General features: G+C 40.7%; 2 protein-coding genes and 1 long non-coding RNA gene across 6 annotated transcripts; 2 read left to right on the top strand and 1 right to left on the bottom strand.

Moving 5' to 3' along the window:
* Positions 1-1,276: 1,276 nt before the first annotated feature.
* ntmt1 (N-terminal Xaa-Pro-Lys N-methyltransferase 1) lies at positions 1,277-6,637 on the top strand. The gene is made up of 4 exons (XM_076758038.1): positions 1,277-1,414; positions 3,997-4,156; positions 5,175-5,427; positions 5,583-6,637. Exons 2-4 carry the CDS (start codon positions 3,998-4,000, stop codon positions 5,837-5,839), a joined length of 669 nt encoding a protein of 222 aa, XP_076614153.1. The 5' UTR covers positions 1,277-1,414; position 3,997; the 3' UTR covers positions 5,840-6,637.
* A 1,850-nt stretch (positions 6,638-8,487) lies between these two features.
* ndor1 (NADPH dependent diflavin oxidoreductase 1) lies at positions 8,488-19,229 on the bottom strand. Of its 3 annotated transcripts, XM_076758035.1 has the most exons (15): positions 19,115-19,229; positions 18,327-18,519; positions 18,070-18,147; positions 16,962-17,059; positions 16,774-16,872; positions 15,254-15,355; positions 14,957-15,160; positions 14,367-14,494; positions 13,439-13,650; positions 12,938-13,045; positions 12,651-12,765; positions 11,427-11,570; positions 11,215-11,333; positions 10,571-10,665; positions 8,488-9,507 (listed from the first exon to the last, which is right to left on the bottom strand). In XM_076758035.1, the coding sequence occupies exons 2-15, from the start codon at positions 18,459-18,461 to the stop codon at positions 9,363-9,365; spliced, it is 1,782 nt and encodes a 593-aa protein (XP_076614150.1). In that variant the 5' UTR covers positions 18,462-18,519; positions 19,115-19,229; the 3' UTR covers positions 8,488-9,362. The 3 variants fall into 3 exon arrangements, with proteins under 3 accessions (XP_076614150.1, XP_076614151.1, XP_076614152.1); XM_076758036.1 differs by lacking the exon at positions 19,115-19,229 and having other exon boundaries at positions 18,327-18,546; XM_076758037.1 differs by lacking the exons at positions 16,962-17,059; positions 18,070-18,147; positions 18,327-18,519; positions 19,115-19,229 and having other exon boundaries at positions 16,680-16,866.
* Positions 19,230-19,280: 51 nt separating this feature from the next.
* Positions 19,281-21,132, top strand: LOC143338182 (uncharacterized). 2 transcript variants are annotated; one of them, XR_013079225.1, is made up of 3 exons: positions 19,281-19,732; positions 19,947-20,048; positions 20,194-21,132. It is a non-coding gene; the product is annotated as an uncharacterized LOC143338182 (long non-coding RNA). The 2 variants fall into 2 exon arrangements; XR_013079224.1 differs by having other exon boundaries at positions 19,331-19,780.
* The last annotated feature ends 6,610 nt before the right edge of the window (positions 21,133-27,742 follow it).

Genomic DNA, 27,742 nt, shown 5'->3' on the forward strand with positions numbered 1-27,742 from the left:
TGAAATATAGAAATGTAGTTGAGTGTTAGTATTCCTATGAGTATTGATACAGGAAACCATTGACATGTATTGCGTCAGAAAATACATGTTCAGTGAGCAAGTACTGTATGTTCAGGGATTTTGCTACTATTGAAGAAACTGAGTTTATGTCCTCTACATCTTTTCTTTGAAATTGAGAGTTTTAGCAGCTGAGCTGCTTAAAGGGTCAGTCAGTTCTTGGTAAAGTGTTGTAAATTGATGACCACGATGAAGGCTACAAGATGAACCATGTCAGCCAAGATGTTTCTAACCCTCTGAAACGTATTATCCCCTTTTTATTAAAATTCTTTTTAATGCATAAAATGAAGGAAATGACAGAAATACATTTCACAGTGACTTTACGTGACTACACGTGACAAATAAACTTTATTGATTGATTGAAGACTTCCACGACAATGAAAGCAGACATGATGAATTACCAAACTCAAGTTTGAAATCTCTGCCTGGAAAAACACAAAACACATCCCAAACATAGTGTGCTTTCATAGTTTCTCAAGCTAACAAACACTCCAAATCATTTATGTGTTCATTCATCCGTGATGTTTCTGCACCAAATTATAAACACTTCTCTGGGGTACTTGGCATATGCCAGGATCAGACACAGAGGGGTGGACACAACATGAACACAGTGAAACCCAGTGAAATTAATCAAAGATGCAAAAGTCTTATTTTCATTAGTAATACCTCAGAAAACCAAAAGTCACAGTTGAAAAACAAACAGTTGAAGCAGAGTTTTAGTAATTGATAAATTCAACTATTAGAATAGAATAGAATAGAATGCCTTTATTGTCATTATACGTGGTGTACAACGAGATTTAAGACAACTCTGGTGGTGCTGTACTAGAAAAAAAGAATAAATAGCAAATAGTATAAATTAGTATTTATGAAGTATATTAGTTTGAAGTTAAAGTTAGTTTATTTCTTTTCATTTTGAATTTTTTGTTTTTAGTTTTTCTACTTTAATTTATTACATTTTCTTTATTTAGATATTTATCTTTAAATGTATTAAAATGCATGTCTTGAGACCTATGCATTCTTTGATGTTTAGCCATATGTTATTAATCTAATTATATGTTATTAAGACATATAATGCGAATTTCCCTTGGGGATGAATAAAGTATCTATCTATCTATCTATCTATCTATCTATCTAATCATCTATCTATCTATCTATCTAATCAGTGAGTAGGAGGACATGAATGAAGTTAGGCAGTAGGGGGCGCTGGTGTCACTTCTCCACCCTGGAACCAAATAAGGAAATGACGTGGATCATGTGCCGAGATGGCCCCAAATAGAAAGCCGAAACATTGACACAGGGACCGGGTTTGAGAGCGGGTGGAGAGGAAGGTGTCGGGCCTGGCGTGAATTAAGAGAAGGTTAGTGTCATTTTATATTTTATCAAATGTATTTAATAAATAGAGTTCGCTTTTTACCGACAGGCTGGCGGTGGCTAACAGACGTTAGCTGGTTGGCTAAAACTAAGTTACAACATCAATGCTTGGCACGTGCCAGGCCTTAGTAGTTCATTTAGACAACGCACATAATTTACATAGTTAAATGTCTTATATTTTAAAAGTTTCACCCTATTTACACCCACTTTAACTTCCCGTATGCAAGTGGTCATGAGGTTGTCTCCCTGTTCTTTGAGTTCTGATAGCAACTATAGCTAGGATATTACTGTCAGTATGTTTTAACTTGTATTTAACTGTGTGTACAATAAAAAATAAAATTTAATAGCTTCTGTGCTCACAGAAGGGTCATGTCGACAGTCTATGGTGTAACTTCAGGACACATGCATTTATGTTATTTCATGATAATTACAGGTCGTGTTGAAAAGTCCCTCAGTTGTATGTCTTATATACAGATTTCCAAATCAAGTTGACAGTCATTACCTGTGTGTGCACCGATGAATTAGTATGACATCTTTATAATGGTATTCAGGGGGAATGTGTCCCCTCTGCCCCGGTCACAAGATGGGTGCTGACAGCTGAACTATTGCCAAGTGTAGCCACATTTGGCTGCTGCTGGAGTGCCTGTCTGAATGTGTCCCTCTTACATGCCGAGCAGGTGACAGACCCCCTGTCCACTTAAATCTCTGCAGAGCTGAATATGCATAAATACCCCTTCATCACAGAGCTGAATACAGCCTACAAAACAGGCTGATGACAGCGTACATCAAACAATAAGTAGCCGAGAAACTACAGACACTCAGTACTGAAGTACATTTGCAATTTGAAAGCCAGTACGTTTGAAATGTGGGCAAGTATTTTTAGTAATAGGCAAAGACACACTGCACAGTTTGTAAATGTAAAACACATGAACTCTTAGCAACTGGAATAATAAAATAACTTCCAGAGTCAATTTTACTTGTCAACAGTAGCAAGATGTCTTTGTCTGTCCCAGTCAAAACTGAACTAAGTGTCAAAAATACAGTGACAAAGTGTTTTTTGAGGACAGACAAAACAAAGAAGGAAAAAAGACTAGTCAGTATAAATAAATATAAGGTTATGATACATTGCAGCATGTTACATGTTACTCACCGGCTTCATTGTTGCTATGATATGAAGATTCAATCCAGTTCAGTTCAATTTTATTTATAAAGCACCAAGTCACATCAGAAGTTGTCTTAGGAGATTTTCCATATAGAGCTGGTACAGACCAAACTCTTTACAGAGACCCAACATTTCCCTCATGAACGAGCACTTGGCGACAGTGGCGAGGAAAAACTTCCTTTTAACAGAAACCTCAAACAGAACCAGGCTCTGGGACGGCGGCCATCTGTCTCAATAATGCCATTCAGACATTATTTGTGTATTAGACCTGTGAGCATATGGAAATTGTTTCTCAGAGATAAAAAATAAAACCAAATCGGGAAATGTGGAACTTGAGAGGATACTAATAAATACTATAGGAATAGTGAAAAAGATCATTAACTTGATGCTCAAAAAACAAACAAAGAAAAACCAAACTAGGATCAAACTGTGATCATTTCTATCTGGGTGAAGGCAGCCTTACATCACCCGTGGACAGAGAGGAGGATGAAGGCTACAGAAACTGACAGATGGAAGTCAGTCAGTGGATACATGACAGTGGCCAGTTTGGTGCAGATCAATACCTGTTCAATTAATTAGCTTTTTGTTTTGTAAAGTTATGGCCTACTTCCAAATGAAATTATCACCACTCTTTTTAAATCCAACAACACTTAAAGGTGTTAGTGTTTTTGACCGCTAGCAGTGCTATGGAGCAGTGTTTGTACAAATGAGTACCTGTTTTGTTTCTGTCATGCCTAACATGCAATCGTGCAAGCTCGTGTGTGGCGTGGGTCACATCTTGCCACAGTTCATGCTACAACCCCTGGCAAAAATTATGGAATCACCAGTCTCGAGGATGTTCATTCAGTTGTTTAATTTTGTGGAGAAAAAGTAGATCACAGACATGACACAAAACTAAAGTCATTTCAAATGGCAACTTTCTGGCTTTAAGAAACACTAAAAGAAATCAAGAAAAGAAATTGTGGTAGTCAGTAACAGTTACTTTTTTTAGACCAAGCAGAGGTCTAATAATTAATACTTCTTATTACTACTTCTTAAGATACTGTGCTTTGGGAAGCACCTCTGAAGCTTAAGATGGTTCATAAAATGGATTTTATTGCACCTATCACCTTAACCTCCCTGCTTTTGGGAAACAGGGCTCTGGTTCATCTATTCATGGATATTATATGCTTATGTGAGTATAATGCTCTCAGCAATGGTTCAAGAACATTCTGGTGAAATGATGTTTAGGAATTTGTACCCATAGTATCCCAATATCAGTCCTATGGGATGAACTGGAATATAGTATCCATAAAAAGGGGCATCCATCATTAATCTCCCTGTATGATCAGCTTTAACAAACATTTTGATTGGCTTGTACTTGACTTGTACATTTTCCTGTGAGTGAACCATGTGGGCTCTGACAGGATGGGTGACTTGGCAGAAGATGAGGCCAGCTTCTACTCCAATGCAGAGGATTACTGGAAGGAGGTTGCCCCCACAGTGGATGGCATGCTGGGAGGCTACGGCAGCATCTCCAGCATTGATATTAACGGATCCAAGGCTTTCCTGCAGAAGTTCCTCGGCGTAAGAAACTCTTTTAAGATGTCAGACAGCGATAACACATTTGTTTTACCATTTTCAAGGGAAATAATGGCTACATTTAAACACACAGTATGTGTGTATTGGGTCGGTGTCACTGGAGTCATAAATCTGACGACTTAAGAACTGATGCAAATTTACAGACTTGCAACTCATGTATGACTTTAAGACCATTGACCTGTGACTGAACTTGGAAAGACATCCCCCAGTTTAACAAAACTGTGCTGCAAATCAACTCTTCATTTTCCAAACAAAAGATGACAACAATATACAAAATATTAAACTCAGAAATTACAGATGACAGTTATTATGTCACAGGTACTTGTTGCACTTGACTTGGGACTTTACTCGAAACTCCATCGCCAACACTAATACTTGTGGCTTTGTCTACTTCTGATGTGAAAAACTTGTAGCTGTGGAGATCCAGATTCTCAGAGAAAATGTGGACAGCACAGGAAACACTCAATCAGCTTGCCCATTGAGCCTTCTGCTGCACATTTAGCTGCTCATTGCTACAACTGCTGTATCAGCTGTAGCGTGTTTTGCTAGTTGAGATGTGTGGAATATTTCTCTATATTTGATAAAATCTATTTATACTGAGTGAAGTTCTCTGCCACTGAAACAGCATTATCTTTTACTCTTGGAGCTATTCAACCTCCCCTCAGAGCAATAACATTTATGTTCAATAAGTGTCCAGATACTGTGGATTACATACAGTTTACATGTAGAATGAATGGACTTCAGTGGGATTATTTTATATCATTTGCCACATTGGAAAAATTTTCCCAGAATATTGCAATATTGAGTTTGGCTGCATTGCTCAGCCAACTGAAGCCGTTCATTTTCATTGTTTACATGAGAAAAATTCTGAATATTAATAGTAATAGTTTTGTTACAGTTGGAACAGCCAGTGGATTCTGTACTGTGTTGAAGTCTCTTCATCCTGACGGAAGCAGCTTGTGTCACAGCTTTTACCCACCTGTGATGTTGTGTGCCATTTAAGGAAGGGGAGGGGAAGACAGGCACGAGCTGTGCTCTGGACTGTGGTGCAGGCATCGGGAGGATCACCAAACGTTTACTGCTCCCTCTGTTCAACACCGTGGACCTGGTGGACGTGACACAGGAGTTCCTGAACAAAGCCAAAACGTACCTGGGAGAGGAGGGCAAGAGGGTGGGGAAGTACATCTGCAATGGCCTGCAGGACTTTGTACCAGAGAGAGGACGCTATGATGTCATCTGGATCCAATGGGTCATTGGTAAGTCTATCTCAATGAAAAAAAAAAAAAAAAAGTCTGTCTCAATGGTTGCCACCAGTGGGCAATGGTTGCATGTCATACTTAGATTAACAACAGTGACTTAATTCTAAGTCCATTCCTCATTGAACATCTTTCCTGCTCTTTTTTCCCATCAGGCCACCTTACAGACTCCCACCTAGTGGAGTTCCTGCAACGCTGCCAGAAAGCCCTGCGGCCCAACGGCCTCATCGTGATCAAGGACAATGTGTCGTATGAGGGCGTGGTCCCTGATGAAGTGGACAGCAGCGTGTGCCGTGACCTGGAAATAGTTCACAATCTGGTGAGCAAAGCAGGCCTCCGCATTATCCATGAGGAGCAACAAATGAACTTCCCGAAAGAGATCTACCAAGTCCACACACTGGCTCTCAGATAAAGGACTGCTCCCTCCTCCATGGGATAGGGAGAAGGGGGGCCTTGTATACAAAGTATTTCTAATGTGGAAATGATGTTTTTCAAGTCAGCAATCCACTTATAATCTCTTTGGAAATGACCTGCAGTGTGATGTGTTTGTGTGTTGCTAACTCTAAGCAGCAGCATCTTTTTGGGCTAGCATACCTCAAGGTAGAGCCACATTACACATCTGTCTTATGAATATTTGCTTGGTGTCCCATTCAAGATGGTCAGATTCTAGCCTGTGTTTCCTGTGTCAGTGTGATCTACAGCAGGACCGCAAGTCAAAGTTCATCTTTGTCCAACTTTGGCTGTATGGATACTGACAGACTATAATACCTTGCTCAATATCTATTTATTACCCAGCATTGGAACTGTGACATCACATCCTGTGTTGGAGCTGAGTGTGGTTCAGTTTCACTGAACAGAGGGCTAATGTGACCGTACACTTACCTCAGTGGCCATTCAGCTGTGTCACATTCTGGTTCCAGTGTGCACTGACAGTGTGTCAGCTGTGGAGCATCTTCAAGCTGTCTGTTCTTAAGCGGACACATTCCTCATATTGTTTAGAGTTGTTTCATGGAGAGTTTGATGTTTTACAGCTTATTAAAAATGTTTTCAGGTAATGTCTTATCAATACGGTAAGAGAAACTTACTGTGGTGGTGTTTTACTGGTTTTAATTAGGTGTGTCCCAATCAAGTTTTCTGGGACCCCATCCTGAGTCTGATCTGAAAATATTCACATGAATGTTGATTAAATGCGTCTGACATATTGGAATAACTGCTGAAGCCTGCTAAATTCAGTCCACCTGATTTTTCACAAGTTACTTGATCCAAATACTGGAGGTGCTGGTTCCAAAATATTAAGTTGATAAGCTTAAGTTATTGACAGGATAGGGATGAAAGTTTAACTGTGAGAGCGCAACTTCCAAAACTGACATGAAGCAGTCCACTACAGAGGAGACCCGTCACTGTGTTGGACCTACTGAAACACTCATGGTCATATAAAGATGTTACACAGTGATGCTTCTTTTCATAGACAACCAGCGATTCAACACGCACACCCACTTCACGCTGTGATCAGTCAGCTGTGTGGCGGTGAGATAGTAGCCAGCAGTTGAACTTGTCTGTCATTTCTTTTTTCATCCTTGACACTATTCCTGTCGGCCTTCATGTAAACAACCAATTGCAACACTGTGAATGCCTTCCAGGAGTCTTAAAATGTGTTTTTAGACAAAATGTCTAATGGATCATCAAGAAAATAATCTCTGGTTGCAGCCATTAATCACAGCAGTACTTGTGCTTTGGGCTAGAAGTGATTTAAATAAGTAGAACTGCTTTCGCTGTCAGTCAATATCTAAAAAGCGATCACTGAATATTCATGTGCATTGACATAGAACAGACATTTATAGAGTCAAAAGTGATCCTTCAGAGGCAAGAGCTTCTCTGGCAAAAGAGAGCGCCACTCCAGTCTTTCATCCAGTGGATGAACAACAGCTGATCATCTCCACAAGCAGTGACACAGCCGTATTCAGTGAATACTGGGAAATGTAGTGACAGCACTCAACTGAAGCTCTATGGCACTTTGGTAGGAATTCAAACCCAGAAAGTCATTCGTTTTACAGCTGAACAGGTCCATCAGAAGTGTTGCACATTCTTGCTACATGTTTCTTCAAAAATCAGCCTGAACTGTGTTACACTACTGGATTCAACAGAGCAGAACAAAGCTGCATTCAGAACAGATACGTTTGTGTAACATGAAGCAACAGACATGGGAGCTGTATTTCTAGAAAGCGGTGGTTGAAAATGTGGGTAAGTATATTTCACTTAAGGAAAGTTCATTATGATTCCATCATTGGTGCAGCTGTTGATCCATTATGAATCCCAATCAGAGAGGAGGTTCAGTTGAAGAGACCACTCCAAATACAAGGTGACTGTTCCTTGTGCCCCTCTAGAGGAGTATAAATGGTGATTTTATGATACATAATTGTGTTTGAGTAAAACTTAAGTGTGTCCTTTTTAAACACTCTGTGGACTTTTCGTCTTTTACAAGAAAGCTTTCATCCTGGATGCTATAACATTGTTTGACTCAGCTGTACCACATTGATGACAGTATGTGAAGATCAGTTTTGCAGAACAGATAGTTGGTATCTTTATGCAATTCTGATAATGAAGACTAAATTTGTTTGTATTTATGATCAAGAGAAATTTGTTTCAGCATTCAGTATTTTAACTAATTGTTCCTAATCAGATTATTGCCATTTTTCAGTAAACAAGAACTAAAACAAACCAATGAAGTTAGGATTCATCCACTCAAGTACTTTTAATAGTAGTTAATAGTTAAAATTGTTACGTATAGTGAACATAACTATGTGTACGTAACAAACTAATCTCAGCACAAAGGTTCACTTATCACCTGGTGATGTGATAACAGGTGGTGTATAGAGGAGATAGTAACACTCTCTGTTCAAAGATGGTGTCTGCCATTGGATGAGATGTCCTCCCTTAACCGTCTCCACCCATCCACCGACTGCTGGCTGACCAATCTGACTCATTCTTCAACAGAGAGCTACAATCTATGGTGTCGTCTAGCACCGAGTGCCTTATTGGAAGGTGGAGGCAATGAAAAAACAATGGCTCATTTATAGCACCATTTCAAGTCTATTACTGTCTCATTTAGTGCTGATAGACACAGGTGCTCACCACAGAGACGCCTCGCGGCTTTATGCCTCCACCTACCACTAAAGCTGCATTTACATCATTTACAGTGTGACTGAAATTGAAATTGAAGCTGTCACTGTATGGACATGTAGGACTCCAGTGAGAAAGCACACAGGGACAGACAGACAGAGGGACAGAGAAGACGGTGTCTTCTGCATGTCAATGTAGAGGATTCAGACTGAAAACAGCCCAGCGTCACAGGTTGTGTGTTGTTTCAGGTACCAGTGAGACATGAAATAGTCTGGGAAGTCCAGTTGGAGTAACAGATGAATGTATTTTAAGGCCAATCAGATGCCAAAACACTGCACAGCATAATCAATCAGCATTATCACAAAGTTATCAAGGCAGCAACTATTTCATCTTTCATAACAAAGACACAGAAATACTGCATTCATCTTGCAAAGTAATTACCAATAATGCCTCGCTGGACGACGTTGCACTGCCATAGCTATCTGCATTTTTTCAATCCCGGCTAAAGTGGGTCTGAAAGCTACATGACAGGCTGTGATGTTAACCACAGTATGGAACTCCAGTCATGTGACCACTGAGCCTGCTTACTTCACTGAATAAAGACTGTAAGATGTGGGTGAAAACTCCAGAAAGCTTGTAAGTGGACCTTTGAGGTTTGGTTATTTTGGTCAAGATTAAACTTCCATGCCCATATATGCTGATGTTTGCTGATAGATGAATCTACATTGATTCTTCAGCAGCGATTGTATCACACAGTCAACATGGCAGCAGAAGGTTAATATGAACTTTGAGGAGTGGCGGGTTGAGGTCAGCGATCAGGACCAAGTCTCACTCTGGAATCGGCCTGATCTCTCCATGGCTGCCAGCATCTGCTCGGCGTCCTCGGCGGACACACCCCCCTCCTGCTGGAACACTTCTTTCAGAGCGTCGCACACACTGGCTGGCATCTGTTTAGCATTTCTGTAGAGAAGAGAAACAAGGTCAACACTGTGTGTTCACAGCCACTCGGTGCTCGTGCTGGCCCTTTTTAACACAGCAAAGAGAGTCCTTCAGCTACATGCCAGCATGAAACACATGTGGTAGATTTAATTATGGCCCACATCCCCGCTGAGGATTCTGAGGTCTGTATGACGAAGGCACTCTTTGAGTTCTCCAGCTTCAGTGAGTCTGGACAAGTGGTCTTAGGAAGATGGTTATCAAGAGACATGAGAGAGCAAATGTTAGTAAAGCATCAGCACATTTTAGGAGAAGTCTGGTGATTTTCTAGATTTTCCTTATTGTCAACAAATCTCACCTGCAGACCCAAACCAACAATGCATGTATCCTTCCCTGTATGTATCTTCTTCCTCTGAGGCACAGAGCTCACATCAGTGGCCCACACTGTTGTCCCTTCATTATCACAAACACATACATTGTGTTTCATTTGAACTCAATCCCACACTGTCCTGTTGCCCAAACACTCACTAATGTGTATTAATCCATAGGTGAAAATAGTCCCCAACAAATGCACTACTTCCTCCTGTATGAGCAATATTTGTTAAAAACTACAGTGACCAGCTGTTTGAGAAAATCACACTCAAGTGAGCCAGCGTCATCAAATCAGAGGGCCTGGATTCAACTCAAAGTTAGCTGAACAACAACAGTGTAGAGAGAAGCATCAATCGAAATTTCCCACTAGAAATGTTTTGAAAATAAAATAAGGCTTCATTATGTTGTGTCAACCAGACCTAGTGTCCCTTCAGAATCATCTGCCAAAGACTTGTCTAAAAAGATTTGTCTAAGTCACACTGCTGCAGCCTCGGTTTAGCTTCAGATGGATTTTGGACTTTTGTCTTGTAGCTCTTCTATTGGAAACTCTTCAGGAAGGATTTTCTAAATGTCAAGTATGATCAGGATGAATGAATACAGCAAGCAGAACCTGTTTCCATGTTCATATGGGCACTCGACTGTTTTAAGATAGACTTGAAAAATTGTGAGCCTATCCTAAATACCCAGATGTTTAGTTTTGGTGCGTTTCACTTACCCAGCAATGTAAAAGCAAGCATTTTTATTAGCAATCAGGTCCCACAGGAGCTTGGCGTTCTCCCTCACACGGTGCTGCACATACACCTTTTCCTCCTGAAATACAAAAACATTCCATTTCATGATTAGCCACAAAGTGTACACTCTTAAAAAAGGCTTTGAAAAGGGGCTGAGGTTCCACCTGGAACCACTTGCACACACATATACACAGACACACCGACACACACACACACCAGACACACCAAACAGAAAAATACAGTCAATTTTACACCTTTAACCGGTGATGAAACAGCTCTTTTGAGACAATGAGTGGAGTTTGATAATGGCTCACTTCAGTGCCCCCCAGTGGTAATATAAAAACACACTGTGGAAGTGAGCGGACGTCAATGGACACTGATGGGGGGATGAAAGGGCTGAAAGCAATATGTAAAGTGCATCTATTTTAACCAGGACTCTTTTATTTTTCTACAAATCAAACTTAGGCTATTAGAATAAAGAGAATCCATAATCACATCATTTGTAGTTCTTTGGTATTTCTTTTGTTTCTTTTAAGTTCATGTAGTAGTACACAGTATGAACGGCAAAGTTTCTGTCCTTTCCTGTAATGGTTGGCGGGTACTGAGTGTGTGTGTGTGTGTGTCTGACCTGGTCACGTGAGAAGGCAGTGAAGAGGGTCAGGTGTCCAGCCTTCATCATCTCCTCCCACTCTGAACTGAAGTAGAAGTCTTTGGACTCAGAGCGACAACCGAAGAACAGGACATTGGCTACACGGCAGCAGGACAAAGAGGAGGTGAGTCATGTCAGAGGTGTGAAATGATGTGAGGCAAGAGGTGAAGTCAGAGAGGTCAAACTCTCACCAGTTTTTCCCTGAACAATCCTCTCTTGTAAAGCTGATCTGAAGGGGGCCACTCCTGTTCCAGGTCCAACCATTATCACAGGGGTGTCCTCTTCAGGGAACTTCAGACTTCCCTTCTTCACCCACAAGGGCACATACACGTCTCCTGCAATGCCATTTAGTACAATGACTGGTCACATGGCTTTAAATTACCTTTGTCACGTAACAGCTAATCAGCATTTTTGCATTAAGAAGCACTTATTACCTAAGTTATGTGCTTGGTTTTTTAACTGTAGGACATTCACACATTCTCAAATATTTGAGAACAAGGCTTTTATTTAAAATAGTCCAAATTTTGCATTCTAACATTAACATTCATTCATTTTTGTGAATATACTTAATCATATTTTAGTGAGATTTCTCCATCTTCTGATCTTGCTGAAGCTGTTCTCTATTAATCTCTTGTCACTGTAATGTCTACCTCAACAGTAATGTCACCACCATGCTGCTCTGGCTTTCTCTTTTTTTAAAAAAAAGTACTGTTCTCACTCACTAACTGATAGTTGTAGTTGTTTTTTTGTAGTTATCAACAATGACACCCTAGACTTCCTGCATACATTTTTCACATTAAAGGCCTTCCTGTGGCTAAAAGTGTAAAATCACTGCCTTTCCTGAATAATATGAAACATCTACAGGAAGTGCTGAGTATCATTGATAGTACCTTAATTTCAACAAAAAACAAAACAAAACCACAACTGCAAAATGAGACAATTGATATTATTAGTCAGTGAGAGCAACTTTGGAGCCAACTGAACGATTGGGCTTATTCAAGGATTTGAATATTAAGGTCTGAATCTGAATTAAATGTGTGGAGACACTCCCCCTACACCTGCTCTACTGTCTGTACCTGGCTATGCTACAGACTCTTTGTTCTGAGGCATGTAGCCACATGGTGTTTACCTGCGGCTTATTAATTCTGACTCTGTAGTTTCTTTCACTTCCCAAGTTTCTGCATAATATGCTTCTGTCATAAAACTGGTTTTGTGTGAGCTGCTCTTTCAGCTCAAGGCATTATGACTTGTGTCAGATGAGGGATGGACGAACAACCTGAAAACATAATGCCTCCATGCATGGCTGTCACTGACATGGAGGCATACAACGGAAAACAATGCATGGATTTCTGAAATGAACACAAAAGCGGCTGTGATATAAGTTGTAATGTGTAATGTAATGTGTGGTGACAGACCTTGTACGGGGTCCAGAGAGGCTAACCAAGTGGAGCAGAGGCCTCTTCGTGGTTTGAACAGCTTGGTTTTGTAATAAACCACAGCGACCAGAATTTGAAGCCTGTGTGGGTGAGCCTGTGTGGAGAGAAGTCTTTTCTAGAATAAATCAAGATCTCACTGTGAGTTCTTTCGTACCTGTCTTTCCTACTCACTGAATAACATCTACAGCTTAGCTTAAATCATCCACACATTGAGCATGACATCCTGTGTCACAGCAGTTAAATAGCTGTCATGAACGATGAGCTACCTGGAGAGACGAGGCGATGGAGAATGAGCGAGGCTGGATCTCAGGGAACAGATCCAGGAGATAGTCTGCTTTGAGTTCTGCTGTAGTATGGGGGAAATCTGCCAAGACCTGCAGCAGCAAGAGCACAACACACTCAGAAAGCAGGTCAAAGGAAAGGCTTACATATTTAAAGCTGCGATGTGTAAGATTTGAACATGTCTGGCTTCTCCTGACACTGAGGCAGACAGCAATGATGGATATATTAAAAGGAATGCTCTGACTGTGCCGATTTTCAGCCGATTTTCTACAAAAAAAAATGCAATTAAATTGATCTAAAAGATGTTCCAATCACATGGAATCCGACACACACTGGCTTTAAAATAATTAAAAAGTGAAACCAAAGTTTCATTTGGAATTATTGGAGAGCAGAGTGTCATATTTCTCCTTGACACGACTAAACTCCCAGCTCACAGCCCAGCTCTGACTCTGACTCTGACCCTGACCCTGACCCTGAGCCGTCACCTCCAGTGCTGTGCGTCTGGGCCGGTTGCAGTAGGTGTGCAGCTCATCTTGGCCTTCCACTGAGCTGAACTCAACCAGCTTCTCCTGCTCCAGCTCATTGGTGGCAAAGGTAGACAGCAGCTCAAAGAAGGAGCGACGAGGCACAGCGGAAATATCCAGGTAGCTCTCCACCAGGTGGCGCACAGTGCAGGGCTGAGGAAGCCTGGCTGGGACTGAGAAGATGGAGGCTCAATTCAAAGAAATCATTTCACCATCTGTTTAGGTGAGACAATTCTGCTTTACAGCTGCACCAATTGGTATATTTATACCAACAGTGGATCAAGGAGTTGGTGGAGACCAAAAACAGAGCTAAAAGGAGAGTGAATATTGGACTTGTAGCTGTTGTTGAACTTGCTCTCTAAAGAAAGGCTAATATATATCTGCCAGCTTGCTGGGCAATATGTGAGCAGCTAAGAAGCAGGAATTCATTCCAATGTCATGAAAAGTCAAATTATGACCTAAAATGTGACCTTATAAAAGAGTCATATACAACAAGACATGAAATAAATGTCATATGAAAAAGGTTTAAAATGTGCATTTTGAAATAATAATAATGGTAAGGTTGAGTTTTAATAATTCCTTAAATCATTTTAAAAGTTCATTCATAGTCTTCATAGTCTTTATTTCATACTGAACATTGAGGCTTCATTTGATGAAGGCTCATGACTGTCACAAGGGTACAGAGGTACTCATGACAGAGCAGGTTATTAACTGAAAGTAATTTATTACTTTATCACTTCTGGAACTGGAATATACTCTTAAATCTACAGTCAAACTTATTCATCCATTTCTTTACTATGAACCAAAAGTCACACAGGTCACACAGGTCACACACACACACACACACACACACACACACACACACACACACACGCACACGCACACCTACCTGCAGTGTTGTCTGTGGCCCTCAGAGTGAACCTGGCCTCTGGATCTAATCTCAGCAGTTGACAGAACTGCTGAACGTCCTCTGGTGCATTACAGGGATACATCATCACCACGTCACCAGCAGCAAATCTACATGGCAAAACCACAACTAATGGATCAAGTTCAAGAAGGCACACCACTTTCATTTTACATTCAAGAGCAGAAGAAGAAAATCCATACTAAGTTGTCTGTTGGTGTTTTCTGAGACCTTTTTTGCTGTTGAAGTCTTAATTACTGACCATGTGAGGGTGAGGGACACTAGCTCCTGCTTCTCACAGTGACTGATCTGATATGAGAAGAATCTCACCAACTTTGTGCAGATGGATATTGAGATAATATATCACAGTGATCGTATAAGATGCACATCTCTCTATCTCTGCATGTTTAATCTTGTGCTGCTGCATCACGTTAATATGACACCATTCACTTCAGACTTGTGTCGTGTTCAAAGAGTGAGAGAAATGTTACAGGTCCAACCTAATAAGACTGATACCAGCAAGAGACTGACATGTTAAAGGGGTGCACGTCTTAAAGGGGCTCAACTCTACTCACTCAATGTTGGATCCAGTGATATCAAACTCAATGTGTCTCACGTCCTGAAAGTGAGACATGTCCGTTACTCTCTTGTTAGACACAAGTCTGGAAGGAAAGGGACAGGACTGGGAGGGGGCAGTTCGCTCCGTGGGGATCCTCAGCCTGTCGTCCGTCGCCTCTTTCACATTATCCAGGAAGTGGAAAGTGTATGTTGGAGGGAGCCTGCCACAAGAAACCAGCAAAGAAGCATTCCAACTAGGATTTAACACAAAACCCAAACACTGACACACTGTGTCCAATCAAGTGGATACTCACGGTTCATCGTCCCTCAGTGGAATCACATCAGCCAAAGATGGGTACAGAGCAAACACTTTCTCCCAAAATGATGTGAGCCACGGGTCAATCACAGCATCTGACCTAGTTCAGACAGATGTTGAGGTGAGCAAACACATACCAGCAGCTGGGAACATTTACTGTTGAGACATCACCACTCCAACCCTGTCAACACTGAAATCATCCTGTCAGGATGTAAAAATCACTGAGTCATACAAGCACTTAACCAATTGACCCTCCGGATTATTGTCTTTTACTGGCTCTTGTTTTTAATTTTCCTTTAAATATATTTTATTTTTATCTTTCTACTCTCTTCAAATTTCTTTCTTTCTTTCTTTCTTTCTTTGAAATGTATTTTCTATTTATGATTTTAATGTATTTTTATGCTTCTGTAAAGCACTTTCAATTGCCTGGTGTATGAATTGTGCTGTACAAATAAATTTGCCTTTGCCTCCGGAGATGAATTAAGTTCATTTCAGGTACTAATTTAAGTTTTAATTCACTCATTTTGCCCATGTCTTTCAATTTCTGTGTGTTTCTATTTAAATTGCTGTAAAGCTGCATTTAATGCAACTCCCCACTTGCTGCAAGGATGTGTCCCACTACAAGTCCTTCAGCAACTAAAAGGACATTGTTGCTGTGAAACGTATATTGTGCTGAATTTACAATGGGAATTTTTTCATCTGGATCTAAGTAACATCTGTGTGCCAAATGCATCATCTGACAGGCTCACCCTGAGCTGATGCATTCATTCAACTCAGGCTGCCACTGCACAATGCATTCAGGTGTTGCATTCAGCAAAAACATAATAAATGGATTAAAATCTGCATAGGAAAGGACTTGATCCAAGAATCAGAGTGGATCTCACCTCCATGAGGTGTGAAAGCAAAATTCTTTTTTATGTTAAACAGGTATGAGTCACAATTTAAAGTGCTTTATAAAACAACACTCTCTCAGTTCTGACATCAGCCATGGCCAAACTACGCATAACATTCTACTGAAATATGCAATGTAATTTTGAGATAGAGAGGTAAAACAAACAAACACAAAGAAATATCAGTTATTTCCTGCAACTCACCTGTTTTATGAACTGTGTGTCTTTCCCTTATCTCAAATTCAAAACTCCAAATCTTTTGTTGCATAGTGGCCCCAAAAGCTAATTATAACTGTACAGTTATCAAACTGCTATCACTTGTATCAATATTGTATATTATCATTATTATTATTATTATTAATTCCCAGTACTGCCAAGCAAAGCATTCTCTTTCATGTATTAATTTGTGTTAACATTTTCCAAAGTGCATGAAAAACACAGCAAACAGGTACAACTGCAGACAAAATTTGTGTGAACTTCTGTCTGATGTGTACAATTCCACTCAACTAATGCAGAAACACATGATAAAAATACCTGGAATAAAAAAACATTCTGTGCTTTATTTTTCCTCCCCAGTTAATGACGTAACCCATGATTCACCAGCTCCTTCAGACATTGTGCTTCTCACCCCAGGTCATGCTGGTCATCTGCCAGCCCGACAGGCAACAGCATGCTGGCACCCAGCTGCAGAAGGCGCCTATGAAGCTTCTTCGCCACATAATTGAACCTATGGGTGAAAGTGGTGAATGCTTTTATTAAGACCGTGAGCCACTCAGAACGTGTACTGTGAGAACTGTAAACCTGAAAAAGACTGACTTTGGATAGGAGGAGTCCCCAAGGCCCAGAATGGCACAGTCCAGCCGACTCAAGGAGCCAACAGGCAAAGACTTCTTAAAGACAAACCTCCAGAAGTTCTTTGAAGAAAGTACACAGAAGCATGCAAGTGAACATTTATTCATTTATGGGGTTTCTTATTTCAATGTATTTCTATGTGATTTGGCAAATCTAATAGGTCTGGTAAAAATTAAGAAAATCAAAACAAAACTATTGATATTACATCTTTTAAATTGAAATCATATGCACTCAAGTCAATACTGAAGCACGTCCATATTCACGTGAATTTTAGGGGTTTCAGTGGGGACTGGCAAAGAATTAAGGCCTGATCACATCCAACACTTCAAACGGCAAAATTCACTGAAATCAATTATTTCAAATGGTACCACATTAATTCACTGGACTGCCTTGCGGAGGTGGAGTACATCTGCATAAATGTTTTTGCATCAAAATAAACTTCTTCATGATCTTTCACATTATCTTGACAGCGCTGATGTCTGAGCGACTGAAGATCGGGACTATCCAAAATGAAGGAAGCCATCATAGTTCATTAGCTGTGTTGCATTGTCCATTTTTCACTTAACCTGCTCTGTTGGAGTATAAACTGCTCCACAAAAGAGGCCCAGTCTCTGTTATGAGACAGGAGTTGTTGGTACAAATATAGAGAAGAAAGACAGATAGAAGCGCAAAAAATCTGGAACTGGTCCAAGCATATTACTGGCTGTGTTAGTTTACCAGCTACAGTAGTTTACCAACAGCAAGGAGTCACTACATCACCACACAGAACCACACCACATTTCACAGACAGGTGCAGATAGATTTTGCTGTGCCACCTTTTGGTGTGACTGAGCCTTTACTGAGACAACTACAAATGTGAAACTAGAAGAAAAAAACTTCCCTTTAGTTTAACAATCATTGACTAGCATGTAAAACAGCTTGTTTCAGCAATCATGGATCTAACATTTTACTAACACTAGACACAAAGCACATGTGAGTTCCACACCAGCTAAGAAACATTCAAAAGGGCAGGTTGCCTCAACATTTAACTCCTGTTCCTCTTACCATGTCTTTTTGTTGTTGTTTTCATTACCTTCATATTATCTGGAGGGTCCCCTTGGCCAGTGGTGGAGCACACAAAAACAACTAGAGATTCTGAGATCAAGTTGGTCTGTTTGATGAGAGGAAACACACATTAGGGCACAGTGCTTCCATGGAGGCTTTACAAGACCCAAACAAGTGTGGAGAGGGATAAACCCTGCAGGTAAATGAGTTCAATCCCCAAACCTGGTGCTGTAACGAGAAATGGTCAGAGCCATAATAATCCCCTGTCCTCGCCATACTACTCACCACTGTGTAAGCATCCAGAGGCAGCACCTGGACCTGCAGCTGCTTCCTCCTCGCCTGTCTCGCTATTCTCTGGGCCGTGTCCTGGGCCGAACCGGTCTGGCTCCCATACAGGACGCAAAGGCTGGGCTTTGACATTATGACTGAGAGAAGCAATCAGCAGTCCACTCCAGTCACTATTAAGGTTTGAATTGAACTGAAAGTCACAAAATGCTCTGTTAGATTGTGGTGGACTCGTGAAAAATAATACAAAAAAGGAAACATAAGACTTAAAGAGCTTGAAGAGGATTCACTTCTAACAACTGAAAGAAATACTGCTAAGACTTCTGCTGTGCATGTAGTGATGCAGCACAGCACCAAGGCTTCACAAATCAATTATAACAGATGAAAAAAACTGTTGTAATACGTTCATCATGTTACTGGAATGGATGTTTCTCTGCATATGGTCACTTCAGACAGTGTAGTGTGCTGTTAAGTGAACCAGGTGTAATCAATGTATTTTTAGTATGCTCAATTTAAGCATAGTACTGTATTGTTTCTTTGTGACGTGTCCGTCTTTTACGCAGCAATTGCTTTAACTTCATCAAAATGTTTTTCTTCAGGTAGACAATAAAAGTTCGACACAGTAGTCAATTACATCACAACTCTGTTGTAACTACATGACCATGGCTAGTTCCTGCTAGCAGGAATGGTTAACCGGTTAGGAAATATGGTCAACTATTTCTGTTCCTCTTCAATTTCCTCTATAAATCACACATATCGCCAAATACAAAGGAAAACGAGCTACTTGCCGCTGCGGTCTTTGTCAACAATAACCTTCACCGCTAATAAAATTGACAAATAACTCCAGAGGAGACATCTCCTCACTGTAATACATACGCTCTAAATATCAACGTCACACTTTACGGTAGTGATGGGTCGTACCATACGTAGACGCCTCATTACGTGCTGGAGCGTAATCCAGCGTCGCCGCCATTGGTTGGATCTCCTCACTCTAGGCTAGCATCAGAGCCAGCAGAAGTTAACGTGAAGACAGCAGCTGTGCCCGTATTTTGTGCAGCCTACGGTTGCAATAATCGGCACAATATTGAAAGCAGATCACGTGGGATTACCTTTCACAAAAATTTTGGTTATTTGACCAATATAATTTTATGTCATCGTAACTAACGTTATTTGGCTATCAACGAAATCCTAACAGCAGGAACTGGTACTCTCGCTCTCATTATCTCGAGCTGTTTTTTTTTTCTTCACATTTTGAAGGTTTCCCAGTGACACAGACTTGTGGAGGCAATGGGAAATTGCAATAAGAAGGGAGGGTTTTGTTGCTACTGAGTCATCGAAGCTCTGTAGTGAGCACTTCAAGCCAGAAGACTTTGACAGGACGGGTCAGATTGTCAGGCTTAGAGAAGGTGAGACCCCATCTGTCTTCAACTTCCCGTCTCACCTCCAAAGAGAAGGTGCATTTTTACTCTACATGCCTCTGCATGCTTTCCACATTAGATCTTTCTGCGTGTTTAGGAATTAGTGATGTATCATGTATTACAATGCACTGTGGGATACTAAAACCCTTTCAAGTTGTTTTTAATGAAGTTGTTTTTAAGTATAATGTTTCTTATATTTTAGCCTGTAGCAACAAGGAACACAAAAACTTCAAGGAAAGCTGAAGAGACCCTACCAGTGGACCTTTCTCAGCATATCCCTGAAAGTGAACCTCAGCCCAATGATGTGAGTATTTGTATTTGATATTTCCACTCAGGTAAAATAAATTGATAACTTTGAATTTTATGTTATGTTTACACTCTTTGTCAGACTTTATAAAGGTATTATTTCAAGGGAACTTACTAACTAGTTTGTATTAACTGAATTTCAGATCTTCAGATAGACCTCTTTTTCAAAGCGGGGCCATGAATGTGAGTGGGGCCATGAATCAGTCCCAGGCTCCTCAGATCCTGCTCTGATCAGCTGAGCGGGATTACTGGACATCTGTTTAACCTGAGCCTGAGACTGGGAAGGGTGCCACGCCTCTGGAAGACGTCCTGCGTGGTACCTAACCAAGGAGCTGGTTGTGGACTTTCGTCGGCGCCTGTACTCTTCACCATCACCAGTGAACATCCAGTGTTCATCTGAACAACAAACTGGACTGGACTCATGACACCGCTGCACTTTACAAAAAAGGACAGAGCAGACTTTATCTGCTCAGGAGGCTGAGGTCTTTTGGGGTGCGTGGGGCACTCCTGAAGACCTTCTATGACTCTGTTGTGGCCTCTGCCATTTTCTATGGTGTAGTCTGGTGGGGGAGCAGCATCACAACAGCTGACAGGAAGAGGCTGGACAAACTCATCAGGAAGGCCAGCTCTGTCCTGGGATGCCCTCTGGAACTGGTGGAGGAGGTGGGGGAGAGGAGGATGACAGCCAAGCTGTCCTCCATGACAGACAATGATTCTCACCCCCTCCAACACACACTCACTGCAGTGAGGAGCTCCATCAGTGACAGGATGCTACATCCAAAGTGTGTGAAAGAGCAGTATCGCAGGTCATTCCTCCCTGCAGCTGTCAGACTGTACAATAAAAACTGCTCCAAGTAATCAGTGCAATAGTCTATGCAATAAAACATGTACATAACAGTCTGTAAATACTATTTACAATTTCTTACAGTTTTTTACAATTTTTTACAATTTCTTTCTTTTTATTTTTATTTAAAATTCTCACTCTTTTGTATATATTCTGATGTTTCTAATTTGCATGCATTTCTTATATTAATCTGCTCTACTGATGCTGCTGTAAGGACAAATAAAGGAATATTGAATTGAATTGAATTGAATTGAATTGAATTGAATTGAATATATGAAGGACCAGAGAGAGTTTGCCCTCACACTGCACCTCCATGGTCCAAAAGCATACAGTTACCTGAGGGATTCTCTGCATCTTCCCCTGCCACATCCACATACATTGCAAAGGTGTAGTACATGTTTTTTGATTACATTTTTTAAACATACTGGTTAAAATACTTAAAACACTTCAGCCCTGCATACTATGTTGTACAACAAACAGGGAACTGATGTATAAGTTTTGAGCTTGTATGTGCTATTTTCACTATTTTTGAAAGTCTTGGGAAAAAAAAGAACAATCTTAGAAAAAAATGAAAGAAAGAAAAAGTGCCCAAAATAGGGATCCAAGGGTTAAAGCACTTAAATAGCTATTTATTTTCTTTTTGTAAAGGTGGATGCAATCAGTGGATGCCAAGCCTGGGCTCAACACAGTGATGTTGGACATGATGCAGAGAAGACGTCAAGACCCTGCTAAATATGGCTCTGTGGCCCTCATGTTGGATGCCATGGCCATCAAAAGACATGTCCAGTACAATCCCTATACCCAGAAAATGTCTGGATATGTGGATATGTGGATATGGGGGATGGCATGGATGAGACTGATGTAGCCACGGAGGTGCTTGTTTTTTATGGTGGTTGACTTACAGGGTCATTGGAAAGCTCCAGTTGCCTACTACTTCACCAAGTCTCTGTCACCCGACACACAGAAGGTCCTGGTTGTCCATGCTCTGGAGGAATTGCATGCACGTGGCATAAGAGTGGTCTGCATGACAATGGATGGGCATGTCTCCAATGTCAACATGTGCAACCAGCTCAGGTGTCAGCTAAAGGGAAACCCTCATGAGCATCCAGTGACTGCTGACGGTGTTTGTGTTGATGGACGCTTGTCACATGTTGAAACTGGCACGCAACATGCTGCAGGCTTACAGCCCGATGACCAGCACCACTGGAGAAATCAGCTGGTCATACATTGTTGATCTCAACAATGTCCAAACAAAAGATGGACTGCATGTGGCCAACAAGATAACAAACAAGCATGTCCACTTTGATGGCCAGAAGATGAAGGTGTCCCTGGCTGCACAAACAGAGTCACTCTGTAGCGGTAGCACTGCCCACACTGAGGGACCTTGGTTATTCACAGTTTAAAAACTGTGAAGCAACAGCTGAATTCATTGAGGTAATACAACATACAAACATTGTTATATAACATTGCATATTCTGCATGAAACCTAACTCTGTTTATACTTACCTGTAGAGGGAAATCCAAGCAGAGCTGTGTACTTAAATGCTTACTTGTTGTATATATTGAAATTAGATAGTAATTTGACCTCCCTGTTACGATACCACTGTTGGGGTGATATATCATATCATAACTTGTGCTTTTTTTAGATGATTGAAAGGTTGTTTGACATCCTGAACAGCCGCAATCCACGTGCCAAACGATTCAGAGCTCCCCTGGGTGCTTTGAATTGGACAGAGAGAGCAGAGCTCTTGTTGAGAGGCAGGGAATACTTGATGGCACTTAAGATGGCACATTCCTCCACCAAACAAAGAGGTCTTTTAAAATAGTGAATGGTTTCCATGAAAAGTTCACGACATCATAAGTTCATATGATGCTCTGTTCTCTTGTTTGGATCTTATTGCTCTCAGCAGTTTTGTTTCTGTTGACTCTTCTGTTCAGTATTTTACAGGTCATACAGGACAGGTGTCAAAAATGGTATGTATGTTCATATGATGTTGCTGTGTGCAAAACCGGAGGCGGAAGGTAATGTGAGTCCCTCCTGCTTTTAGGAGCATATCTTGTATTGCCCTATTTCTTCTTGTTTATGATGTTTGTATGTGTATGTTGGAATCTTCTTGTGTTCTGTGTTTTTCAGGTCATAGAGGTGTCAAATGGTATGTATGGCATGTTCTTGTTTTCAAGCTCTCCTAGTTCAGTTTTAATATAGTTCCTAGTTGCTTTAGCATCCTGGATGTAAATAATTTATTTCAAGGATGCTAATCCTGACACTGATTTATACTCTCAAGAAGCACCCAGTAATTTTGCACACAGTAGATTTGTAGTGCATTTAAATCATTTACCGATCAGGGACTTTACTGGAGCGAAACATGTATTGCTGCCACTATCTCTGTCACCATGTGTTGTGTTACATGTTATAAATATTTGTAGAAAAGTCAATTAACGCCTTTCAATAACTAAATTTACCAGGTGCTCTTGAGGTGTCTTGTTTTGCCACGATCATATTGATGAAACGTTTTCTTTTGAAGGTACCTGTCAGTCATCGGCTTTGTCATCAACATGGACACATTGTTGATGATGATTCCTGACCTGCTCCAAGTTCAGCGTTATGTCTGCACATACCACTTCAGTCACGATCACTTGGAGCTTTTGTTCAATTCTGTCAGGGCATCAGGTAGAAGTTTCACATTTATAATTAGTCTTTTTAGTCCATGGGCCAGACCGGATATCGGTACGATCTGGGTGGGCAAATTCAAGTAGAGATTTTTTTTATACCTATACATCCGTAGTTTACAGTATGTTTTGATGTGATAGACCTCTCAGACTGGTCACCTATTGATGGTTATCACCTCATGAAGTAACCCACCCCCTAAAGTAAACGGCACTTCAGACACCAGTGCGTATCTTTTTATATCCTACCTGTGGAAGAAACACGGTTATACAGTTATTACCTTACTTACGTTCTATAGCCTACTTGTGGAAAAAAACATGGTTATACAATTATTACCTTACTTACCTTTTATAGCCTACCTGTGGGGAAAAAATGGTTATACAATTTCCCGGCTTACCCTCAGAAGATATATCTTTTATAACTCTGACTGTCCTCATTAAACATCTCTGTAAACTAAGTGTGTAAATGTTTTTAATTTTTTTAGGAGGCTGGAATAACAATCCCACTGCAGGGCAGTTCCAGGGCATTTTCCGCCATCTGATGGTCTGTTGTGGTGTCTCACCAAGTGGGTCAGGCAGCATGGCAGTACAAGATGAGACTGTGTCCCTATCAGCTGCAGACATGCACTCTGCTTTAATGGCAGAGGAAGAGCTCCCGTCCCCATTTGCAAACATTTCTGCAGTCATATGTGACCACAGTTACCTGCCCACCCGCTTTGGTGGTCTTGTGGACAATGCCCTGGTCTACATTTCAGGGTTTGTTGTCAGAAATTCTGAAAAAACTGTTATGTGAGGTGTGCCGTGCAAGCCTTGTCACAACTGCTGTACCCTCATCCTTTAACCAGAGCTACCACCTGCTTCAACTTAAATGGTGGGCTGATGATCTCTTCAGAGGGAACAGTGAAGGTGGTCAGAGCTGCAGAGCGTGTGATTCGCCAAAACTCAACAGAACGCGGTGTCAGTGTGTCCTTTGTCAACCATTTCGTTTGGGCTGAGATTGGTTCAGAAGATGTATTTTTACTCGGGAAGCACATTGCAGAAACCCAATTCGGAATTGAGAACCATCATTTCATGCTTGTGTCATTTGTTGTCTCTGTATTTCACAAAGTAAGGCTGTACCATGTCGCAAAATTAACTACCCTGGAGTTACAGAGTGCCAGCACACGCAAGAAGCTGTGCAAAACAGTTCTTAACAGGATAGTGTAAGACTGTACTGAACTGAGCCGGTATATATGGGACACATGTCAACAGGTTATGTGAGATGTCTGGTTTTTGTGTGTGTGTGTGTGTGTGTGTGTGTGTGTGAGAGAGAGAGAGAGAGAGAGAGAAATACATTTAAATGAACAAACTGTTTCTTTATTAAAATGATGATTAAAATGGTACATCATTACATCACTCAGTGACAGTCCGTAACATCTTTACCAGTACAATGTGCTGTCCAATGTTCCACATTCTTACATTCTTAGTTTTAGCTCTGCTCAATTGTACTGCCAGCAGCGTGTGCGTGTGTGTGTGTGTTTGCACACATGTTTGTGTGTGTGTGAAGGTTCAATTGCAGATTCAATACTGGCATGTTTCAATGTTCAATGTATGTGCATATGTGTATGTGAGTCTGTCTGAAAGAGTGACAGAGAGTAGTAGGTGTTGTAAGGGCACAGGGGAGTGACAAGAAGTTTGAATATAACCAGCTTGCAGCTGTTTGAAGCATAGCTAGCACTTATTACTAACAACACTGGGCACAGGCAGGGGTTCGGTCTCCTGGACAAGCTGGGAACAGTACGGTGACAAGGTCTCCTGTTCCTTCTTTGAGGTCTGAGACGTCCTGGTAACCAAGGGCTAAAGTGAAGGATGAAATATAGAAATGGTCTCACAGTGTAAAACCAAATACATCACTGACTCCTTCACATTCAGAAAGGGAAAACATTGTTAGCATAGTGTGGCACTGAATGATCTAATCCTTACAGCCTATACACCTACCCTGTGGAGGTGAGCTGGGAAACTGAAGACAGAAGGAAAGGTTCCGTCTCTTATCCTGACTGTCTGACCTGTCCTGTCAAAATCGTCTGGTCTGAAGTGTTCACTGCAGAGCACGGATGACTGACCAGCAGAAAACCCTTCCCGCCGGACAGCTGTTTCCCACTTCTTTCTGAGCTCTTTATTTTTGGGAAACCTACAGAGTATATGAAAAGTTAACCAACTAACAACAATCAGCGCAGTTACTTCGTATTACTTACGCAGTATTTATATGCGGGACTTCATGTTATAGCCACAAAGTCAGCATATTCTGTACGTAAAGTTATGTCATAATGGCCACATACAATCAAAAGGTTTTTTTTTTTTTTTTTTTTTTTCATTCTTACCTGTGAAAGGTAATACCTTGCAATCGAGTTTGGAGTGTAAACCTGTTAGTACAATTCCACGCTGCACAAGAATGCGGCATCTTCTCTGCTCGCTCTTGCCACATTCAATATGGCGGCGAGGTTGACGTAGGACTCCAGCGGTCAATGCGGTGTCATGTATATGTCTATGGTTTCAAGGCTTCAAGAAGCTTCATCTCACTACATGGTGCTACATTCATCGCCCCACAAGGAAAATCAGACATTCGTGTTATAGCTCTTCTTTGGTGTACATTGGGACAAACTAAATATACTTGGTTTCTAATATTAAAATGCTCAAGAATCAAACTGGTCAGGTTTAATTTGTTTGTCTTAACAGTGAGCACACCACCTACAGTCTTTAAGTGCTGTAAGGTTTTACCAAATGCTGAATGTTTTTTTTTTTTTTTTTTTACCATAGCTCTTAAGTTAGTCACAGGTTATAGAAGCCAATTTCTACCACAAAAACAATGAAAATAAATGAAAGATCTTATGAGAGACTAAATCAACTAATTCACTTACATAAACCAAGTTATGACAAACTCACTTTCAGTCAAACCCATGAGTAATGGATTAGGAGTTTTACTAAGTAAAATATGAGAGAAAAGCAGTTCAGTACAAGTAACTCAGTAAATTTAATGAAGAACTCTACTTAAATACATTTTTGAGCAGTGCTGGGTGACATTACTTTTAAAAGTAACTTGTTTCATTACAAGATTATGTTATGGAATGTGAAGGCCAAATGTACGATCCACAACAGGCCAGAAAAAGTCAAATTCAGCTGTCCCAGAAAAATGTTCAAAAAGGGTCTGCAGGAGTCAGAGTTCGAGAAGCAAAAATACTTTATTGCCGGCAACAAAGGGGAAAACATCCAGAAACACACAGAGTGCAATTCTGAAGAAGTTCCAACTTACAATGGTCAGTGCTCCATCTTTTATACAGTTCAGCTCAAGGTCTACCCCACCCTTGGGGCATCTTCTCTTTTTTCTAAGATTCTTCTATTTTTTACACCATTACGTTATCTTTTGGCCGCTGTTCAGCCTGGGCTTTCCCTATCTTTCTCAGACCTGTACTGACACATTAAAGGTGCATCTTAAGGATGCGCTTTTTTATTTTCTTTCTATTCTTTTGAAATGACACCATTAGCTTCTGATTGTCATGGGCTCTATTTTTTAAAAACATTACCAAATTACAATTTATTGCCATAGTTGCATATAAAGTTTAAAGACGTGTCACACAATCACATTATCTTTAAGTGCACTTTGAGAGTATATTAAAACATAGTAAAGTATATTGAGTCATCCCAAACCAGCATTCATTAAAGCATAGTAAATCATAGTGTGATTATAAGACCATTTAGTCTTTCATGATTATAACAGACACTCAAACATGGATTGAATACAGTAAGGTCATATAAGGACACACAGGGTTCTGTAAGGTCACAAACAACACCGGTTAAAACCGGCTAAGACCAGCTAAGACAGTTGCAGAGACACCTGCAAGGCCATGGAAAACCCCAAAGATCCATGATACAGGCGCCCTGCCCTCGTGATCTCTGCTGTACAGTATCATCCCTGCACAGTATCACCATCTTGACCTTTTATGTGCTTCTTCTCCATTTCTTTATTTCTCCTGTACTTTTAAGCAAATGAACTATTAAACTTCTACTACAATATTTGCTACTATCATCTACCATTGGTTACAGTGTTTTACTCAATTCTTCATATATCTGTTGGAAAAAATTATACTACAATTACTGCTATTAAAAAGTATCCTGTTTCGTTATAATGTTATTAGCTCAGAAAA

The sequence above is a fragment of the Chaetodon auriga genome, chromosome 19, assembly GCF_051107435.1.
Source record: "Chaetodon auriga isolate fChaAug3 chromosome 19, fChaAug3.hap1, whole genome shotgun sequence".
In the NCBI taxonomy this organism is placed as follows: Eukaryota; Metazoa; Chordata; class Actinopteri; order Chaetodontiformes; family Chaetodontidae; genus Chaetodon; species Chaetodon auriga.